This window comes from Nicotiana tomentosiformis, chromosome 3 (genome assembly GCF_000390325.3).
Source record: "Nicotiana tomentosiformis chromosome 3, ASM39032v3, whole genome shotgun sequence".
Lineage (NCBI taxonomy): Eukaryota > Viridiplantae > Streptophyta > Magnoliopsida > Solanales > Solanaceae > Nicotiana > Nicotiana tomentosiformis.
This window is the reverse complement of record NC_090814.1, coordinates 119,139,118-119,160,073: the sequence shown is the minus strand read 5'-3', so window position 1 is coordinate 119,160,073 and position 20,956 is coordinate 119,139,118. Positions and strand designations below refer to the sequence as shown.

The following is a 20,956-nucleotide window of genomic DNA, read 5'->3' as shown; positions in this document are numbered from 1 at the left end:
AACAATGTCAAGAAGTTCCTCCATTTTTTAGCAATATCAGAGTCAACACTCTTCCTAACAACACTTTTGAGACTTCAGAGTCTTCTACCTCTCTAAACCCGATAACTCAATCTTTTGTTGTAAGGTACCAGGTTCCTCACTCACACTATCCTTTTTTTTCCTAAGCGGCCATGTCTCCCCCTTATTCTTCTCAATCTGTTCACCCTTATCATCTGTTACATCTTTCTCAGCCGTCTTTCTTTTCTCCATTTTGATCCTTTTTGAATTCTTTCTCAGACGTGAAGATTTTTCGGCTTTATTCTCTCTTCTATATTCACCACATCAGCATGTCACGCTACTTCATCATCAATCAGCCTACGTTTTATCAATCCTTTTTACTAGATCAGAAGTTCGTTTAAACACAGAGCTAAAAAAGAAGTCATCATCAGAATTAATATCCTGAGACGGACTAGAGAAATCAGGTCCCTCATTCAGTTCCCCTTTTTCCAGCACATTCACCAATCCTCCATCCTTCAAGGCTTCTACAAACCCAACAATAATTTTAGCCTAACTCTCTAGAATATTAGATCTACCCCATTCTCTTTTAGTTAAAGTCTTATCAAAATCTACCAAAGACTTCTTGGGGTTTTGATTCAGATGGAGTTAGGATTTTGGAAGATGACAGAGTTGGGTTCACTTCTAATATATTTGGAGAGAATAATTTTTTTGAGACAAGGTTGATTTTGGTTTTGAGAAAAGAATCGGTTTTGGTTGGGTGTGAGAGAAGGAAATGGTTTTTTGGGGCAACGAGTCAGTTCAGAAAAGGTTTAACATTTTGGACTTCAAAAATTTGAAGAGAGGCAAGAATAAATTAATGACATTACACTTTAGCAGTTTAAAAAGACATATAAGTATTGAAGATATTACTAACCCGAGTCACAGGAACCAAGTTTCTTGACGGTTTTTGATAATTTGAGCAAAAACTCCTAGAAGTGCAATGTCACTCCTACTTGTTTTGTCTAGAAACTGCCATGTATGTATACCTGTAACAGTAGAGGTTTGAGTTAGATGTCGCCAAAAAACACTTTCTAGCCCTGTACCTTTCCTTCTTAACATAGCCAATCATCGAGGGACTAGGTCGTTAGTTAAGCTTGATCAACCCTAAATCCAGTCGATTTCTTTCAAAGTGTTCCCTACTCAGCGCATTGGTGAAGATGGTTGCTACCTAGTCCTCCGTCTTCTAGAACTTCATACAAATCAGACCATTTTCAATATTATCCCTCAAAAAGTGATGTCGCACATCATTGTGCTTTGTCCTCTTGTGTTGTACTGGGTTCAAGTTGTAAATATACCAAAGTCTTCAAGATGTTGCTTGATCTGTAGTAGTTGAGCACAACAAGAAGCATCAACCATGTATTCAGCTTCAGCGCTATAAAGAGCCATAAAGTTTATTTCTTTGTACCCCATGAGATCAAGCATGACCCCAGAAAATGTGCCATTCCAGATGTGCTCTTTCTATCCACCAGATATTCAACATAATCAACATCATCATATCCAACCAAGTCAAAATTATCTCCTAAAAAATAGATGAGGACCAGGTCCTGCATTCCCTTAGGATACCTCAAAATTCCTTTGGAAAGCCTTCAAGTGAGATTCTTTTGGGCCAGGTTCCAATCACTGTTCTGTCTGAAGGCCTAGAGACTAGGTGCCACACTTTGTTCCTCTCAACTGATGGAGTTCTTCTTGCATAACAGCTATACAATTAGCATTTTTCAATGCTTCTTTGATGTTCTTAGGCTCGATTTGAGACAAGAAGGCTGAGAAGGCAAACATATTCCTTGCCTTAGATCTAGGTTGAATACCAGAGTCTAAGGGTGTGATTACATTTTGAAGAGATGTTAACTCTTTTGCTTCTAGTTGGATACTTGAACTTCAGAATTGAAGGACCAGGTTTCTCCATATTTGAAACATCATTGTTATCAACAGAATTATGATTTCCACTCCTTTGTTTTGCATCAGGAGTACCTAATGCAGCATCAGCAACCCTATGTTCAGCTTCAGTCGAGGTGACAGAGGGACCAAGTTCCTCTGTGCCTTTTGGAGATTCTGCTGCATCTCCTTCATCGCTCTTCTTGACTTGACTCATCAAATCAGTCTTTCTATTTGCAATATCTATAGCTTCTTCAAGAACCTTTGAGAATTCTCCATATTCATCTTCTTTGTTATGTGACCCTTTGCCACAATTGTTGTGAACAAAACATTTCATCCGAAGGCTCTCAAGTAAGTCGGCTTGGGTTTTTCTCCCATTGAGCAGTTCATAAAGAGTCTTCTAGAGAAGGGACCTGATCATGCACTTGTTAATCAAGTAACAGATATTGTTGATTGATTCAACCCACAAACCAGGTCCTCAATGACCAACTTATTCAGCAAATAAAGACTCGTATGCCCCAATCGTCTATGCCATAACTCAGCATCATCATCAATGGAACTTAGGCATGTTATATCACTATCATCCAGTGAGTCAAGGTCTGTAACATAGATGTTATTGAACCTTTTGGCTATCAACACCACTTCACCAGTCTTGAGATTGGCGACAGTGCAAAATTTGGATAAGAACTTCAATTCATTTCCCTTGTCACATATTTGAGACACACTCAACAAGCTATATTTCAAACCATTCACATAGTATACATTTTCAATTTCATGGGAGAGTGTTTTGCCAATCTTGCCAACACCAAGAATATAGCCCTTCTTGCCATTTTCAAAGGACACACTCCCACCTTGGAAGGCCTAGAGTGAGAGAAAATCATCCATTCTTCCAGTCATATGCTTAGAGCAGCCGCTATCCATGTATCGTTTTTTGACTGCTACCTCTCACTCCAGCCTGCACACGAAATCACTGATTAGACTTAGGAACCCAAGCAAGCTTGGGTCCCTTATAATGATAGAACGGGCAGATCAAACTTCTTTTTGCCCATGCATGCAACACATTTTTTCTTTTCAGGGAACCGGGTTCCTCAACAGTAGGCCTCTTTTTAACAAAAACTTTATTTTTCTACAAAGACTGAATTTTAGTTTTACAAGAGTCCTTATAATGGCCTGTTTGACCACAGTGAGTACACAACTAATTATCATCCACAGTTACATACTTGCTATGGGGATTATAGGAGGTTTTAGCCTTTTGGAACCCGATTCCTTGCATGTTTCCATCATTATTCTTGTACATAGACATTATTACATCAGAGGACCGGGTACATTTACGTGACTTATCAATATCATTTTTAACCCTTTTCAAATCCTCCTGAAGTTGTCTATTCTTTTTAAGCTCAGCAAAAAGACTTGTTTTAACTTTTTTAAGCTCACTCTCAAGCTCAAGTTGAGCCTCACTAGTCACTTCTTTTCTTTTTGGGGTGTCCATCTATTTTTATTATTTGGTTTTTCAACAAATTATTTTCTCTAGTTACTTCTTCTACATGTTCCTTCAAGTCTACAATGAAAACTACCATGTCATCCCGCTTTTGTTCTATGTCACCAATTTCTTTAATTAGAGTATTTTTCTCATTAATGAGGCTATGATAGGCATCAATCAACACATTTGCTAAGGACATCAATTTTTTCTTTGAGTAAGTTTTTTAAATTTCTTTGAAGATCAAGAAAACTTACCTCATCTTCCTCCTTGTCCTCGTCATCATCAGATTTAGCTATGAGTGTAAAGATTGACTCATATTCTAAAGATTCATTATCAACAACCATCATAAATACATTTCCTTGGTCATCCTCTCCTTCAGATTCACTGGAGGGATCTCCCCAATTAGCCAAAGCTTGCTTCACCACGCTGTCAGCATCATTTCTTCTATTAAACTTCCTATTTGGAACCTGGTTCCTCTTAGTCACCTTATCAGTGTTGGTTTTGTAATGATCCTTCTTATGAAAAGGGCATTATTTAATGAAGTGTCCATACTTTCCACACTTATGGCAACAATCATTTTCTTTGAAATTCCTACTGGAACTTCCTTAATTTGGAATCCCACAATTTTTTCGAATCATCTTTTGGAATCTTCAAGTGAGATACTCTATGTCAGATTCATCACTACATGAGTCATTGTTGGCAGCCTTGAGAACCAGGTTCTTCTCCTTCTTGGGCTCTCATATTTTAAGATCCTTCTTTCTCTTCATCTCATAAGTTTTGAGATTTCCAATAAGCTCGTCAATAGTCAGCTTCTGCAAGTCTTTGGCTTCAGTGATAGCATTAACCTTGCTCTCCTAGGAACCAGGTAGAACACTGAGTATCTTCCGGACCAGCTTGTTGGTTGGAATGATTTCACCAAGTGAATGAAGCTTATTGATTATGGAGGTGAAACGGGAATGCATCTCTTGAATGGACTCATCCTCTTTCATTTTAAAGAGTTCATACTAAGTTGTAAGCATATCTATTTTGGACTGTTTTATCTGAGTAGTTCCCTCGTGAGCCGTTTGAAGAGCTTCCCAAATTTCCTTGGCATATTCACATGCCGAGATACAATTATACTCGTCTGGTCCAATACCACACACAAGAATCTTCTTCGCCTTGAAGTTCTTCTCAACAACTTTTCGGTCAGCATCATCGTATTCTTTTCTTGTCTTTGGAATAGTCCTTTTCCCCTCTCCAACATCCTTCATAGGGACAAAAGGACCATTACAAATCACGTCCCAAAGCTAGGAGTCTTTAGCCATAATGAAGTCATGCATTCTTGTTTTCCACCAACCATAGTATTGGCCGTTAAATCTTGAGGGTTTATAGGTTGATTGGCCTTCCTCGAAGTTTGGTGGAGCAGCCATGATGAAGATCCTTTCTAGGTGTTAGCCTTTTAGAAAGAACCTGCTCTGATACAAATTGATAGAAACTAGGAGTCCACCAAACTGTAAAGAGAACCAGGTTCTCAATCTGTTGCCACAGTAAATCGACAGTAAATAAAAAACACGCGATATTTACGTGAAAAACTTCTTGCTCAAGGGATTAAAAATCACGACCTACCCTAGTAGGATTTCAACTTCACTAAACCGAGCAAACTTCATATTACAACCTATTATAATCTAGAAATTAAATTCTTAATCCCTCACCCTTTACAATAACTCTATTGTAAGCCCTTTGCAATACTTCTATTACAAAGCAATAAACCTTGACTAACTCTAGTCAAGAAACTAAACCAAACAGTCGTTTAAATCTGTCCTACAAAGATACTTCTTGAAAGTAGTGTAGGATTATAAATGAAGAATAAAATAACAAAGACCCAACAAACTTAAGGACTTAAGATATCTTCAATCTTTGGATCTGATCCTTGAGGTTGCAGCAACTTTGTTCTTGAGAGAGGTGGTAGCTAGCACTTGAGAGAATATTATCATTTGGATTTTCAAGTGTTAGAGAAATGAAATCCCTTGCCTCGTGTTGATAATATGTGTGTGTGATGTCATCAAAGATGATGCAATAAAGTGTCCTTTAGTTTAGCCTTAGCAAGCTACAATTGTGCTATTGTACTGCTGCCAGATGGTACAGTGCAACAATTTTTACAACTGTAGAGTTGACTACATGACGACCAGGGAAACTGATCCATATATGTTCCCTATGTTGTTCCCTTATCTGATTTCATTGAGAATTGAATCAGACATCTGACTAGTTACTCTGAACGCAGGGAAACTAATTGTCTCAGGTTCCTTATCTGGTTCTCTCATGAAGTTTGTCAAATCATCAAAACAAAAGACGTGTAACTTATCAAAAACTTATACAAAGAATGGCATGCTTCCCAATTATCAAGAGCAGTAAAAATATATATCTAAAAGAAGAAAGAAATGAATTTGAACTAAGTGGGCTACTATGTCACAGCAGTAATCACAAATCCAAAACCGTGGTTGAAAAAAGTAAAAATACGAAAAATAAAATAAAATAAAAGAAGCACCAAATAAGAAGTCTAAAGAGAATTACATTGTGAATTGCAGTTTTTTGAGGAAAAAAGATTGTGAATTGCAGTTTAAAAAATGGATCCTTCCTTCAGTATTAGTTGGGTGACATCTGATCCAATTTAAAAGGCCCACTTTAATCATACCACATTTCGGGCCTGATGACCAGAATCCTTGGACATAGACTCAAATAAAGAAGGAATCTTTACACAAAGAGACGGCCAGATTTACTATCTTACTTTTCTTAGCCCGAATATATAGATTATACAATAATTATATATAATCATACACATATTATACACAGTGGCGAAGTCAAGAAATTCAATAAGAGTATACAAATTTTGAACACCCTTTGCCAGTAGGTTATGCAAGGGTGTTCAAAGTCTACTTTTAATCAATAACAAGTAATATTTTACCTTATACGTAGTATAATTTTAAATATAGCTTCGCCCTTGATTATACATAAATTAAGCATTTATTACATATATTCTCCCTGTTTTCATTGTGTCGGGCATTATTTACGGATTATTGTTATTGCTTTTCATCTATTTTCTGATCATTCTGATGTTGTCATCAGGGGCGGAGCTAGCCTTCTGCTTACGGGTTCGGCCGAACCCAGTAGCTTTTGTGCAGACTCTGTATTTATCTTGAAAAAATCATGGAATATGTATAAATTATTATTATAGAACCCAGTAACTTAAAAAAACTAGAATCCCAAACCCCTAATTTTTAAATTATGGCTCCGCCTCTGGCTGTCATTATTTCTATGATTTTATGTTGATGGTACTGATATATTATCTTTTTTCGTCTTCTTGAGCCGAGGGTTTAACGGAAATAACCTCTCTACCCCTCGGATAGAGGTAAGGTCTGCGTATACACGACTCTCCTCAGACCCCACTTGTGGATACTGGGTTATTGTTGTTGTTGTTAAACATATATTACATATATATTAAGTGTTTGGATGAATGACTATTTAGGTTAATTCTACAATAAAAAATAGAAAATGCAAACAAGGGTTAATTTCCCTTGTTTTTTTTATTTGATCGGACGGCTCCAGAAGAAAATTTTCTGAAAATAGCACAGTATTAAAGCATTCTATTGGCTGTTAGTATTATTATAACGTTAAAAATGTTCTTCTATTAATAAGATAAGATAAATGATTCCCTTGCATTCATGGAAGTGGGGCAATAATCGATACAAAAGAGCAGGTCGTAATAGTAATCCCACGATTAAACTCCAAAAAATTAAATGTATTCTTAAGAAAGAGTAGTAAAATTCGAATTCAAAACAAACGTGTTGAGGGTGATAATCACCAAGGTCCCTTTGATAGTTACATAGGAGTTAAAAGAAAACAAATGCATACAAGTACAAATCACTAAAGATTATGTTTTGCCCTTAGCTTTTAAATCATCCAATTAAGTACATTTAAATAACAAACCATTTTCTTTTAAATAACAAACCTTGGGATTATTCTTATCCTATACTAAAAACAAGAGTTTCTTTCCTTGTTATTGATGTGCTTTGGTAGAAAAATCACCAAATACTAAAAACAAGAGTAGTGAAAGGGCGATAACAAAAAACGGACAATGGAGGGAATACGAAGAGACATAGAAGGAATCGGGTAAAAATAATACGGGCTAGTTATTTTTCGAACTGATAATTAAAAAACGGCTAGCTTTAGCAAAGTATTTGTAAAATAATCATTATTTTGCTAAAATACGAAAAGTTCCAGTGTAAATGAAACTTCTACCTATAAACTTTCAGCATATTATGCTAGAATTACAGCACACGAAAAGTTACGTAGGATTACGACTCCAACACATTATAAAAATCTATCGGCTTATGCTGAAATATTTTCAAATTTTATAAATTTGGATTATCCATTACTATTTCTGATATTTACCACGGAACCGGCCAAGGTAGTTGACCTTTTGACACAACCAAAAAAAATAGAAAATAATCATACACTAACACTAAGCCCTTTTTCTATACACCTTTGGCCTGCAAAAGTTTGTCTTCACTTCTTCAACTTCCACTCCATTGATACTCTCTCTTCTCACTGCAAAAACATGTCTCACATTTCCACTATTATAAACCTCTTCATCCATCTCTTCAGATCAACTACGACTCTCAATTTCAGCAATGGATTCCATTTCCATGATCTCCTCTTTAATTTTCATCTTCTGCGCTTCCTGCTTTTCCGGAGCTAATTCTTCGACGCTCGGAGTCAATTACGTTTCGCCGCTTCTCGAAATTCAGGAACGGGAAAGGGCACCTTCTTCAGTCCAATTAACTGCCGCCTACGGCGTTCTTAATCGCTTAATTCCTTCCCATTTTTCGAGTTTTGAGTTCCACGTCATTCCCAAGGTGCATTTATAAACACTTAATTTCTTGATTAGATGCGTTCGCTTTGATTGGTTACGAAGGGAAAATTTGTTTTCATCAGTTGTTCGTTTTAATACATGGTAGCAGCAAATTAAAGAGAGGTTGTCACGCTTTTCATGCCTTTTCTGTAGGAACATTGTGGTGGAGAATCTTGTTTCACCATAAGCAATCACCCTGGTTCGGCTCGAGAAGGTTCTCCTGAAATTTTGTAAGTTACAAATATTTTTTGTGTTGCCAAATGCGGCGGTTTACAGTGACAATATCCTTTAAGTAGTAAATTTTTGGTGCTTCTTTCTCGGATAAATTTCATCAATGGTCATTCAAGTTAAGCTTTGTAAACACAGAAGTCACTTTTCCTAATTTTGTAACACAAAAGGTCATTTTAGGATAGCCATATTAACAGAAATATACGAGTGACCAAAAAATGCAACTTTTGGCCAGAAAACTAACGTGGCTATCCTAATCCTCTAATTAATTTAGTAAAATGGATTAACAACTTTAAATTGAAATGAAAAATGAAAAATTTTGGCCGGAAAACTAACGTGATATTGCTGGCGTTTCTAAGAGAGGCATGAGTGTGAAGAGAAGAATCATGATTGAATGTGTCACTACTGTGTTTAAAAAGAAGTCTATAGTTTCTAAGAATAGAGTATCTTGAGGAGTGTTTTTGGGATTTTTGTCTTAAATCTACATTTTAATTGGCACAACTGATGAGGTCATGATTCGCAATTGTGTGATGCACTCTATACTGTTTATGTTGCTTATTAAGCAGTATTTTTGGGCTGATGTTTATGAGCAGTAGTGTTTAGTTTGTTAACCTTTTGTACGTCAATTGGTGATTTTGAAAGTTAATTCAAATATGAGCTGTAATTTTTGCATTAGTTTGTAAGTTCAAATAGGAGGAGTAGTTTTTGTCGTGATCACAGTTTGCTAACTGCAATGACCAAGTTGTGAATTCAAAGTAGAAGATGACTTTGTGTAAAATTTTAATAAATTAATTAGATGATTAGAATAGCCACGCCAATTTTCCGGCCAAAATTTGTATTTTTAATCACTTTTATATTTCTGTTAATTAGGCTATACTAAAATGACTTTTGTGTTACAAAAGAAAGAAAAGTGACTTTTGTGTTACAAAGCTTAACTTGAATGACCATTGATGAAATATAACCCTTCTTTCTCCTTTCTGTTTTTATAAAGCTTTAGTGAGTTATTATTAGAGTCTGGAGATTGATGGAGTAGTTCTAGTAATCAAATGGGTTTGAGCACTACAAATATGCAATATAATTAGTACGATAATGTTTGAATATAGCTGGTCAGGGTAAGTAGTCAAAATTCTGTATTACGTCCTGACAAATAGTGGGATACTACACAAGCCTGTTTAGAGACATAGTATTGCTTTTGTGTAGAGAGTTCAATGAGCTCAGTTTGACTTTGTGCTAAACATATAGTATTGCTTTTCAACATTGCATTTCTGTTATGTAGCAGAACTTCGATAATACCATAATAAAACTATTAAAAGAAATGCTTTTTCTCCATTTTTTATAACTTAACAAGTCTTAATCTCTGTTATACATAATGTATTGCCCGCGAAAGGAAATTATGGAACTCTATTAGTAAGTCTATCTGGATGTTACGCAGAGTAAGTGGAACCACAGCAGTAGAGATATTGTCAGGTCTTCATTGGTACTTGAAATATTGGTGTGGAGCACATATATCATGGAGCAAAACAGGTGGAGCACAATTAGCTTCTGTACCTAACCCTGGCTCTCTCCCTGCTGTTCAAGATGCAGGAGTAGTAGTAAAGAGACCTGTTCCTTGGAGCTATTACCAGAATGCTGTCACATCAAGCTGTAAACCAACAGTTTTTTTTAAAAAACCTTTTAGACACTTTTTGAGTCTTTTCATAGATCAGGAGGCATACTTAAACTTTGTCGATATCTGTTTCTAGATACATTTGCCTGGTGGGATTGGGAAAGGTGGGAACAAGAGATTGACTGGATGGCTCTCCAGGGAATCAATTTGCCATTGGCTTTCACTGGGCAAGAAGCTATATGGCAAAAGGTCTTCAAGGTACTTTCCTTTGACCCTAGTGTCATATTGATTGTCTCAGTTGAAGATTCCTAGTTCTTCTTACTGATTTAGGTTGAATAAGATTGGCAATTTTCCATTTCACTGGGCGAACTCATACTGCAAAAATCCATAGACAACAAGTTTGCTAGAAATATTAAGGTGCAGGTGTTTGGTGAAAGGTTCATGTCAAACATTTTGATACAGAAAAATTCAGACGCTGCTTAAGTTGACTTAATGAAGTTATTTTTTTACTCTTTGAATCAGCCTGGAGATTACTTTAATGTAACAGAACATTTTCTTTTTTGGCTAGTACATTCATGAAGGGCAAATCGGATTTTCAGTCTTTATATCAGACGAGATGCTACTGTTGATGATATGAAAATTAATTGTCGTCTGCACTTATATGATGTCTCTGAGTCTGAAAAATCCACTTGTGCGTAATCTACTGCTCAGTTTTGACTCTGAAGATACTTTTAGAACTTCAACTTTCCAGTATGAGCCTTCAGTTTGCTATAGTGGATATATGCTTATTGTAGAACATGCTGAAACCTGAACTTGAGTATAATATTAAGCCTCTTTGGATGGAACATTGCTCATACTGTGTCCTTTATGGGTTGAATTTGTGCACTTATATTTTTGACAAGTGGTTTTACTTGTGCAGAACTTCAATATTAGTAATTCAAATCTGGATGATTTCTTTGGAGGTCCAGCATTTCTTGCATGGTCACGTATGGGAAACCTACATAGGTGAGCTTCTAGTCATTGACCTCTCTATACTATTTATTGAAGTCCCAAGTGTTATCGGTGTTTTGGAGTTATAGTTTTACTATTCCACATTTCCCTCATACTATCATCAAATTTTCCAAGGCAATTTTCTCTTGCTTTCTCCTTAAAATGCATTCCTAATTTATGCTTCGAGTGTGATCAAATATTTCCAGATAAAAAGGGCAATCTGAACGTTGAACATATATTTGTCAGTCTCTATTTTCTTAACACTACGGTGAGACACTAGGGAATTACGAACTAAAAAGGAGAAGAATCAAGAACCTATATGAAGACAAAAAAAAAACTAAAAGAAAAGTTAAAGAAGTATGAAACTTTTACAGGAAACCAATTAAAATTTAAAACAAAGGCAAGATTAAAAAGAGGAAACTTTTCCAGTGTTTTTCTTACTTTAGTTAGTTTGAAACATACTCATTACGTAGCCTCATTTGCTGAAGTAATGACAAAAAAACCTAGCTATATTAATGATTTTTTGCTCCGGATTAATATGTTATTGATTCTATCTCCATTACCTTGTTCATTGAAAAATAAAAGAGAGAAAAATTATCACTTGGTACTCTCAATGTGCAGCTAACTGGTCAGTATAAATGTGAACTCTTTTTGGGTATTTCATTTTTTTCACCTATCTAATCGAGTGTCATTATAGTAATTTTTAATGAAAATTGGGGAAAGGGTGCTTCATTTGAAGAATTGAGTTCTTTTTGCATCATGCATTGCGATCAAATAGTTCAGGTTTTTTGCGATATAGTTCTCTCTTAGAAATTTGAAGATGTGTACTGCCTATAATAAGTCACATGAAATTGATGGTGTTATTTTCCAATGATTAGATCATTCAGGAGCTACTTTTTGTTGTATCATGAACTTATTTAGCATTGCTATTCAATGTATAATGTAATCTTATGGAATTTAACTTCATTTCATGGCTCAATAGTTACTCTTCCCATAAGCAATTTGGCTAACATGTTCTTATTTCTATTATATTTCTATTCTCTTTAATTTTCTAACATAATGCATCTATCATAGATGGGGTGGGCCACTGCCGCAAAGGTGGCTAGATCAGCAACTCATTCTGCAGAAGAAAATTCTTGCCAGAATGTTTGAACTTGGGATGACGCCAGGTACAGCTATATAAGCGTATTTTAAAGCTTTCTTAAGTTTCCTTCTTTTCCCAACTGAGAAAGGTTTGTTTCTTGGGTAGAAAGGAGTCAGAAGTTGAATCATTCCTTTAAATTCTATATAATTTTGATGAAGTGCCGACATAGTTTTTTCCAAAAAAAATGAAAAAATGAGGATGAGAGTAAACTAAAAGGCTGCTTTCCTCATATAAAAAAGTTTAGCTTTCACAAAATAATGTTTTGCTTCCTGTGGAATTCTTTAGACATTAAAATATAATCATAGTAACATGTTTCTTGTTTAATTTCCAAAACTTTCGTGAATGTTTAAAACAAATTAAAAGATCTCTAGAATGTTGAGGATTAAATATATAATGTGGGCTTGACTTCTGTGTTTTGTTGCCTTGGTGAACCAAATTAAGCTGATTCCGTGCATCTTTCAGTTCTTCCAGCCTTTTCTGGAAATGTTCCGGCAGCACTGAAGCATGTATTTCCATCAGCAAAGATAAATCGTCTGGGGAACTGGTATATACTTGCACATCTGCTTTAACAAAAAGTACTAGATTGGTGATTTTAAAAAAGCTAATGCCTCTATCTACTATTTTCTTTCCTTTATTTTCTTTGGACTCTTTCAATCTTTCCATTGGATTTCCTGTGGAGTTAACTTGACAAAATCAGCTAGCAGGAAGGATTTCCCTCATAATCTTATTTTGTATCGTTTCTTAATTTTGCAAGAAAAAAGTTTAAGAAATAAAAAGTATTTGGACTGATCCTTCTTGATGATGACATGACTAATGATTTAGAAATACTTGCTGAAAATATTAGACATTATTCTAAGTATAATGTCCAATTACTTCTAAAGTTTCTCTCTAGTAATTAATTCGCCAAGTACAAACATATCTATTATGAAATGGTTTCTTCTGATGGTTTTATCTGTTTTTAATAAGTGATGCAATCATGCAAAATATCACCCAGTTGTTATGCTTTGTAATCAATTAAACAACACAATATACCATGAGATGAGCTATGAAGGGGTCTTTTAGTAATATTCTCAAATTCTTGCACTGGAACTGATAACCTAACATTGTCCTTGGACTGTTGATGAGAATTAAGTGCATTATTTTCATAACATAGGATTTTTGCTATTTATTTACAAATAATTATTGGTTTCAGGTTTACTGTGAATAGTGATCCCAGATGGTGCTGCACATATCTTCTTGATGCAACTGACCCTTTGTTTGTTGAAATCGGAAAAGCATTTATTGAACAACAGCTTAAAGGTATGGTAATAGAAATTTTTTGTCACAATCGGATCAATTGCCGTCTCAATTTGATACTGTAATAGTAAGATTTTGTAGCTCAAAATAGCCTTTCTTTCTGTTTTATTCTTTTCTTGTTGGGGCCAAACCTTGCTTTTCAGAATATGGAAGGAGCAGCCATATATATAACTGGTAAGTTGTTTCAATTCCATTCTTGTCAGGTAGAAAGATTGATTTACTATCAGTGACGTTGAGTTATCTTATCGTCCCACATGGGGATGTGTTAGGGATTCCAAAGGGTTTATATAAATCTTGGGCCACTCCACACATTGCCTTAAGGTTCTTCGTTGGATGCTCAGATTCTTTCACAAGTTAGAAGTCAACAATACATCCAGAAAGTTTATGTTATTCAGAAACTGTACTGGGGGTAGTTTTGCACTCTATCTTGCTAATGTCTTACCATAGTACACAGATCAATGGGTTGCTTATACAGTATTTAGAACGCTGTAACTGCATCAACTAATTCTGGGCACTGATAGATGACATTAACTTTCGATTTTGTATGATATTAGTTTTCTATGTTCCATGCTCTTCAGCAGCAGTTTTCTACTGCATTGAAAATATATTTACTGATAAACTGACTAAAAAGATCCAGTTTTTGACCTCCCGTTTTGTCTGATCCCAAATGAGAGGAATAAATGGAAGGAAATTAGAAGTAGAATACAAAAGTAGATTGAACTGAGACAGAGAGAGCGAGGTAGCTGAAAATGAGCCGCGAGAAAGTCTTCCATGTTTGTTTTGGGAGTTCAGGTTGGCATTATAGCACTAACTTCATTCCTTGATGTTTTGTATTTTGTACTCGACTCAATTAGGTTATCATAATATATGTTAGGAAACTGTGACTTGCCTTCGCTACTCTCTAAAGCCAAAGTTTTACTTCTATTGTTTAATCTAATATTGAAAACTAGTTGACATAGATTGGTCATTTTCCATGATCATTCATTCCTTCAAATATTTAGAACCTGTTAAACTCTTGACATGTCAGCATAAGTGGCTCTATTTCTCCATCTCCATTTTCCAACAGTCTTATTTCAGTCAGACATGATCTCCAACACTTACCTTATCAAAAAAGAAAAAGCATCTTTTGTCCATGATAAAGAACTGACATGTTTGCAGTAAAGCTATTGTGTGATGGTCACCATGTGGTAATAGCCTATCTTTGTAACCTTGTCCAACTTTGTCTCATCCCAGTTGGAAAATGTCAATCTATTGCAGTGATACCTTTGATGAGAACACACCACCTGTTGATGATCCAGAGTATATCTCTTCATTGGGGGCCACAATTTTTGAAGGAATGCAAAGTGCTGATTCTGATGCAGTTTGGCTAATGCAGGTGAAATGGCTTAACTCTTGCAGAAGATTGTCCAATTTTGGGAATCTCTGATTTTTGTCTACTGGTATCTGAAACTCCTGTTCAGTTAATCCTGTTTAGTTCTTTGTATGGGTATTCATTAGCATTCTGTCTTCAGTTTGCCTGAATCGTTGAATTGTCAGTCTACTCCTCTGGCATGGCGCACACAGCTTCTCTCTTATATCATTTTCTTTTATTTTTCCAGGGATGGCTTTTCACTTATGATCCTTTCTGGAGACCTCCACAGATGAAGGTTGCCTTCTTAATCTTTATTTCCCTCCTTTTCAATATCTTACGTTCATGCTGATTACTTCTTCAAGGAAAAAAATGTTCATGCTGTTTAACTAAAGCATATTGCATATTGTCCTTAGCTCTTTGAGGCATGGTAACATGAAGTTTTTGGATAAATTATAGAATGTTCAATGCCTCCAAAATTTTGCCTTTATGTCACCTGAAATACTAATTATTTAAATGCACTGTATTCAGGCACTTCTGCATTCTGTTCCTCTTGGCAAGTTGATCGTTCTTGATCTTTATGCTGAAGTTAAACCTATATGGGCTACTTCAAAGCAGTTCTACGGCACCCCATACATATGGAAAGTAACATTACTATTTTGTCTTTTATGTATCTGATGCAGTCTTCAATGTCATCAAGTTCTAGATAGTCATTCCACAATAGTTAGCATGCTATTTGCTCAGTTCATCTGGCCCATCTCGGTTGAAATTAGTCTTAAATTGGTTTTTTTGGCTGGACACATTATAAATATCTTCATGGAATGACTTGGAAGGGTGTTGATTCGGATATGAGTTTTCTTAATCCGTTTGCTTAACATATACGTTCTGGACTGATGCTAAGAAAGTAGTTACTTAGACATATTTTTATATGCGTCATGAATGTCGTAGATCATACTGGGCTGCTGTCAATAAATAATAATAAGCATGCTAACCTTTTGTTCTAAGAGCATTAGACACCATCCAAGCTAGACCTTGAGGTCCCTAAAATTTCAAATGGTGTGCAAGAATCTCATAAGATAGGTGTCTGGTATAGTTAGCTGTGATTCTGACAAGTCTTGACGGCAGTTCATAGCCGTCTTATTCAATATGGAGATGAAATACTGTAGCTTTCTGAGTTTCTGGTTGGAGCCTTCTCACCAGCATTAGCTCAGCATTTCTCTAATATAATGTGAGCTAATATATTAGCTCTAGCTACCCGATATTTGTCTTTCCAAAATTACTCAGTTTGTATTCACGACATTTCTTTACAATATTCTTAGGTGTATGCTACACAATTTTGCTGGTAACATTGAAATGTATGGAGTTCTTGATGCAGTGGGATCAGGACCTGTTCAAGCTCGTATAAGTGACAACTCAACCATGGCAAGTTTGATTGTACTCGTATTAGGTTTTCATTCTGTTTATTATTGTGTACGCTTACATAATTATAAGGAGGTTGCCCCATTCTTTGATATTCGATATCCTAGTCTTGTTAGGATCTTTGAGCAATGTGGCTGAGTTACTTCCAATGCTTCTGTCCAATTCCATCAGTTTCTTCTGAGAATGTTTGACGGGATTTCGAAATAAAACTGTGTGTTGCTTCCTTGTTCATAAAGTTAGAGATTACACGATAGTCTTAGGTGGTCTAGGTATAATTATAGGAGATTATTTGTCCCATTGGCGGTCTTAGATTTCGATCCATGAAATACTAATCTTTTAGGATCTTGTTCCTATAATTCTATTTGTCATATACCTCGGTCCTTTCTTCTTCTTCTTTCATTTTTTAAACTTTTTTACTAAATTTCTTCATGTATCACACTCTTAATTTTTTTACTTGCCTAAAGGTTGGTGTTGGGATGTCAATGGAAGGCATTGAACAGAACCCTGTGGTGTATGATTTTATGGCTGAAATGGCTTTTCAGCATAACCCAGTTGATGTCAAGGTAATGTGACAGTTTTATGGATAACCCTGTAGTCTATCATTTGATTTCTTCTGTATCTTTTCCTTTTTAGTATATTAGACCCTTCTTTCCATACATTCTAATGTAACATTTCTCACTTATCAGTTTAAGCAATTATATATGGAAAGGAACTGTCTTAGCTAAAAGAAAGTGTTGTCAGTCAAAAGACTCAAATTATTTGCTTCATAAACTGTAACAGCCTTTCTCCTCTTATTCAATTTTACCTATTGCGTGGTCAACATTCTTCAAGTTTACAAAATTTTGCTATGTTTACAAATTCTGCAGCTGAAGGATAAAGCAGTTCAAACTAGCATGTTTTGTGTCAAAGTACTTCTACATGTTATCAGTTGAAATGGTGAATTCTGGTTGCATGTGCAACACCTAATAAGTCAGTAAAACACTTTCTTGTAGGCTTGGATAAATCTATACTCCAGAAGACGCTATGGGAGATTTGTTCAACCCATGCAAGATGCCTGGAATATTTTGTATCATACCATCTATAATTGCACTGATGGTGCTTATGTAAGTTACCTATTTATTGCTGCCTTGTTCTTCGTGAGGTGCTTATGTAAGAAATTCATATCTTTGCCTTGTCCTTCCACTAAGAGGTGTTTTAAGGATCTTCAAGTGTCATATGAAGAAACTAATGGAAGCACTGTTTGCACTTTGACATATGGTAGTATCACCTTTATAACTGATTTAATTTGGTGGAGTATTTCAGATATGCTCCTCTTGAAGTATTCTCACATCACCTAGGGACTACAATATTAAAGGATCGATGGTGTAAGTTGATAAATGGAGAAAAGGAAAACAAAATGCAAAAAATAGCATCATCTCATAACAAACAACATAATCTCTTTAGTACTGTACTCCTCAAATTCTATGGGGCTACAAACTGGTTGTTTTCGATGGAGATAAATCTAGTATGATAGTTCCATCGTGCATGTTTGGGCACTATTTCCAAGACAACATGGTTATTACTTGCCCTTTTTGCCGTAATTCCTAGTATAGTTCCTCATTTCAGTATTTGTATTCTAACAAAAGTAGTGCTATCAGAAAGTCCAAATTACCAATCTAAAAAAGTATAATCATCTGTTTATTGTCATTGTCATTCTCTTGTCCTTTACTACATTTGGGCATTTATTGGAACTTTTGGTTCTATATTTATTAATTTCCGAACTTTGATATGGTTCCTACATACCAAATGTGCATGCACTGACAAGCTTCTGCTCCCAAGACAAAAACATGCATCGATATCCAGAATACCAGAAAGTCTCTAATATAGCACCATACATTCCGAGCCTCATATGCTATATGTTCACGAGTAATAGCTGTTTATGTTGACCATTTCCCTTGTGATTCTGGTGCAGGACAAAAATAGAGATGTTATTGTCGCATTTCCAGATGTTGATCCAAAGTTCATTTCAACACTGCAAATAGCACTAAATGATATCCATGAACAAGATGGAAAACGATATTTAGGTAGAGCTATTCTGGAAGAGGCAAATGATTCCTATGATAAACCTCATCTTTGGTATTCAAATTCAGATGTTATACATGCACTAAAACTTTTCCTGGAGAGTGGAAATCAACTAACTGATAGCAGTACTTACAGGTCAGATATGCTTGTTCCTCTTAAGTTTCCTTCTTTATTTCTTCTTTTCACTTCATTATGGTAGTGGTTGTCCCTCTCAATCTTTTCAGATATGACCTCATAGACCTGACAAGACAAGCTTTGGCAAAGTATGCAAATGAACTATTCTTAGATGTTATAGAAGCATATAAATTGGATGATCTGCATGCTGTTTCACACCTTAGCCAAAAATTTCTAGGCCTTGTAAAAGATATGGATATGCTTCTAGGATGCCATGATGGATTCCTTCTAGGACCTTGGATTGAGAGTGCAAAAAAACTTGCTCAAGATGAAGATCAGGAAAGACAGGTATAGGTGCCTTTAACTTTAACACTTTTTATGCTTAAACCTGGTCACTCTATTAATCTGAATGGTCAATTTGCAGTTTGAGTGGAACGCAAGAACTCAGATTACGATGTGGTTCGATAACTCTGAGGAAGAAGCTAGTTTACTTCGCGACTATGGTATGCAAAATTTCCAAGCCTGTCGAATGTTATATAACCATGTTATTAGTCTTTCATGTTTCTGGAACCATTAATGACATTAGACACGCTCTACACTTGCTAAGCTTTGACCTACTCATCGAGTTTTGCTTTTGGAGGAAGAAGCTCGTTACACAAGGTTTTTGTTGACTCCTTGTTCTTCTTCCTTTTCTCTAGGTAACAAGTATTGGAGTGGGCTATTACGAGATTATTATGGTCCTCGGGCAGCAATTTATTTTAAGTTTCTAATAGCAAGTTTAGAAGAAGGCAAAGGCTTCAGCTTGAGAGGTTGGAGGAGGGAGTGGATCAAACTTACAAATAACTGGCAAAATAGCAGAAATGTTTTTCCTGTCAAAAGTACAGGAGATGCCCTTAAAGTTTCACAATGGCTTTTTGAGAAATACTTGCAAGATCTGGGTTCACACGATCACTTAGGTTACAACAACAACAACAACCCAGTATAATCCCACTAGTGGGGTCTGGGGAGGATAGTGTGTACGCAGACCTTACCCAGGATAGGGTAGAGAAGCTGTTTCCGATAGACCCTCGGCTCCCCCCTCCAAGAACTTCCCCACCTTGCTTTTGGGGTGACTCGAACTCACAACCTCTTGGTTGGAAGTGGAGGGTGCTAACCACTAGAGCAACCCACTCTTGTCATATATGATAGATGATAGATGTCCCAGGCCCCCAATATATCCCATTTTGGTTTATGCAAGAAAAAGATTTCAGCATAGTGATCATTATGCTGCTCCAAGCTCAAGCAATTGTAATTTTAACGAATGAAATGAAAGTCTGTTTTTAATTTCATAATGTATGCATTTACCAAGTCACAAATACGAAAAGAGAAGGAAATCAAATAAATTAGAGATTTACGGCAAGAAAATACTATGTTATTATATCAGCAACCAGTGAACCAAATGCAATTATGATTCACATGTACAATCAACTCAACCCAAAATATTACTACTATTTTTTTAAAATGGAACTTTCATTTTGGGGAAGGTGAAAGGATAGAATGGCACGTGGGTTCAGGGTGCAAGGTGGAATCTTTATCACTTATACTCCCCTCAAAACTTCAACCCCATAGACAAACTGTTCTTAAATGACAAAAGTTATCACTTCCAATTTTCTTGTTTGAAAGTATTGAAAGCTGTGGTTTACTAGTAATAGTACCACCGCTGTATTTCAACCTTTTAACTTAATTAGTAGTATCATTTTGTCGACAATTCAAATAAGATGACTGGCTTGTAGGTAGAGTTGACTAGAAACTAAAAAAGTGAGGGAATTGAGAAAAAGAAAATAGGAGCAATAGAATAAGAACAACGTCATTTGGCGGAAATGTGAAATTGACGGGAAAAATAAGAAGCAGTAAAGGAACTTTAACACGAAAGATTCGTGCGCGCGGTGCGTGCCTGCCGATCATATAAATATTCGTTCGGCCAAAAATGCGTGGGCTTTTGTTTGTAACAGTCAAAAAACCATATCGTCATCGTTCTACATTTCAGGTGCTCTATTGCTGACTAGCTCCATGCTCTGCCTATTTACCACACTGTCCTAACATATTCATCTATGACTTTAAAATTAGAAAACGCAAAAATTTGATCTATTTATGTTGTCTAAAATGGCAATAGTTTCCCTCGAAACAAATTCAGAAACATAAAATATTGTACACACTTGTTTGATAGATGGAATTAATCCAAAAACTCTGAACTATTCAATATATCTGCTATAGTATCTTTTTTTCACTTAGTTTATCATTTTATAAATTATATACTACATTGTTGTTGTTATTGTTATGTTTTGAAGCATTCCTTTCCCCATCTAAATTGAATTATTCACATGTACTTTCTAAAATTGGCAGGGAGAATTTGGTACTTGCAATAGATTAACTAATTAATAATACTTGACCTTAGCTGCTAATAGAACCTCCTTACTTTCGCATAGGCTGTTATC

At 35.7% G+C, this 20,956-nt stretch overlaps 1 protein-coding gene across 6 annotated transcripts; it reads left to right on the top strand.

The window, feature by feature from the left end:
- The first annotated feature begins 7,873 nt into the window (after nucleotides 1-7,873).
- LOC104116073 (alpha-N-acetylglucosaminidase-like) lies at nucleotides 7,874-19,813 on the top strand. 6 transcript variants are annotated; one of them, XR_011414944.1, is made up of 20 exons: nucleotides 7,875-8,280; nucleotides 8,430-8,506; nucleotides 9,937-10,148; nucleotides 10,247-10,368; nucleotides 11,030-11,115; nucleotides 12,175-12,269; nucleotides 12,707-12,788; nucleotides 13,437-13,543; nucleotides 13,684-13,714; nucleotides 14,774-14,915; nucleotides 15,139-15,186; nucleotides 15,420-15,530; nucleotides 16,209-16,310; nucleotides 16,772-16,870; nucleotides 17,300-17,410; nucleotides 18,259-18,503; nucleotides 18,593-18,631; nucleotides 18,721-18,830; nucleotides 18,907-18,985; nucleotides 19,181-19,813. XR_011414944.1 is itself a non-coding variant. In XM_070197515.1 (19 exons), exons 1-19 carry the CDS (start codon nucleotides 8,056-8,058, stop codon nucleotides 19,465-19,467), a joined length of 2,499 nt encoding a protein of 832 aa, XP_070053616.1. In that variant the 5' UTR covers nucleotides 7,880-8,055; the 3' UTR covers nucleotides 19,468-19,813. The 6 variants fall into 6 exon arrangements, 3 of the variants coding, with proteins under 3 accessions (XP_070053618.1, XP_070053616.1, XP_070053617.1); XR_011414945.1 differs by lacking the exon at nucleotides 18,907-18,985 and having other exon boundaries at nucleotides 7,874-8,280; nucleotides 19,181-19,404; XM_070197515.1 differs by having other exon boundaries at nucleotides 7,880-8,280; nucleotides 18,593-18,830.
- Nucleotides 19,814-20,956: the final 1,143 nt, after the last annotated feature.

Bases quoted from the DNA above. Each gene is read 5' to 3' on its own strand.
- LOC104116073 (XM_070197515.1), top strand. From the start codon at position 8,056: ATGGATTCCATTTCCATGATCTCCTCTTTAATTTTCATCTTCTGCGCT. The intron at 12,789-13,436 runs GTATATACTTGC...TATTGGTTTCAG, and splicing joins ATAAATCGTCTGGGGAACTG to GTTTACTGTGAATAGTGATC. The intron at 17,411-18,258 runs GTAAGTTACCTA...ATTCTGGTGCAG, and splicing joins ATTGCACTGATGGTGCTTAT to GACAAAAATAGAGATGTTAT.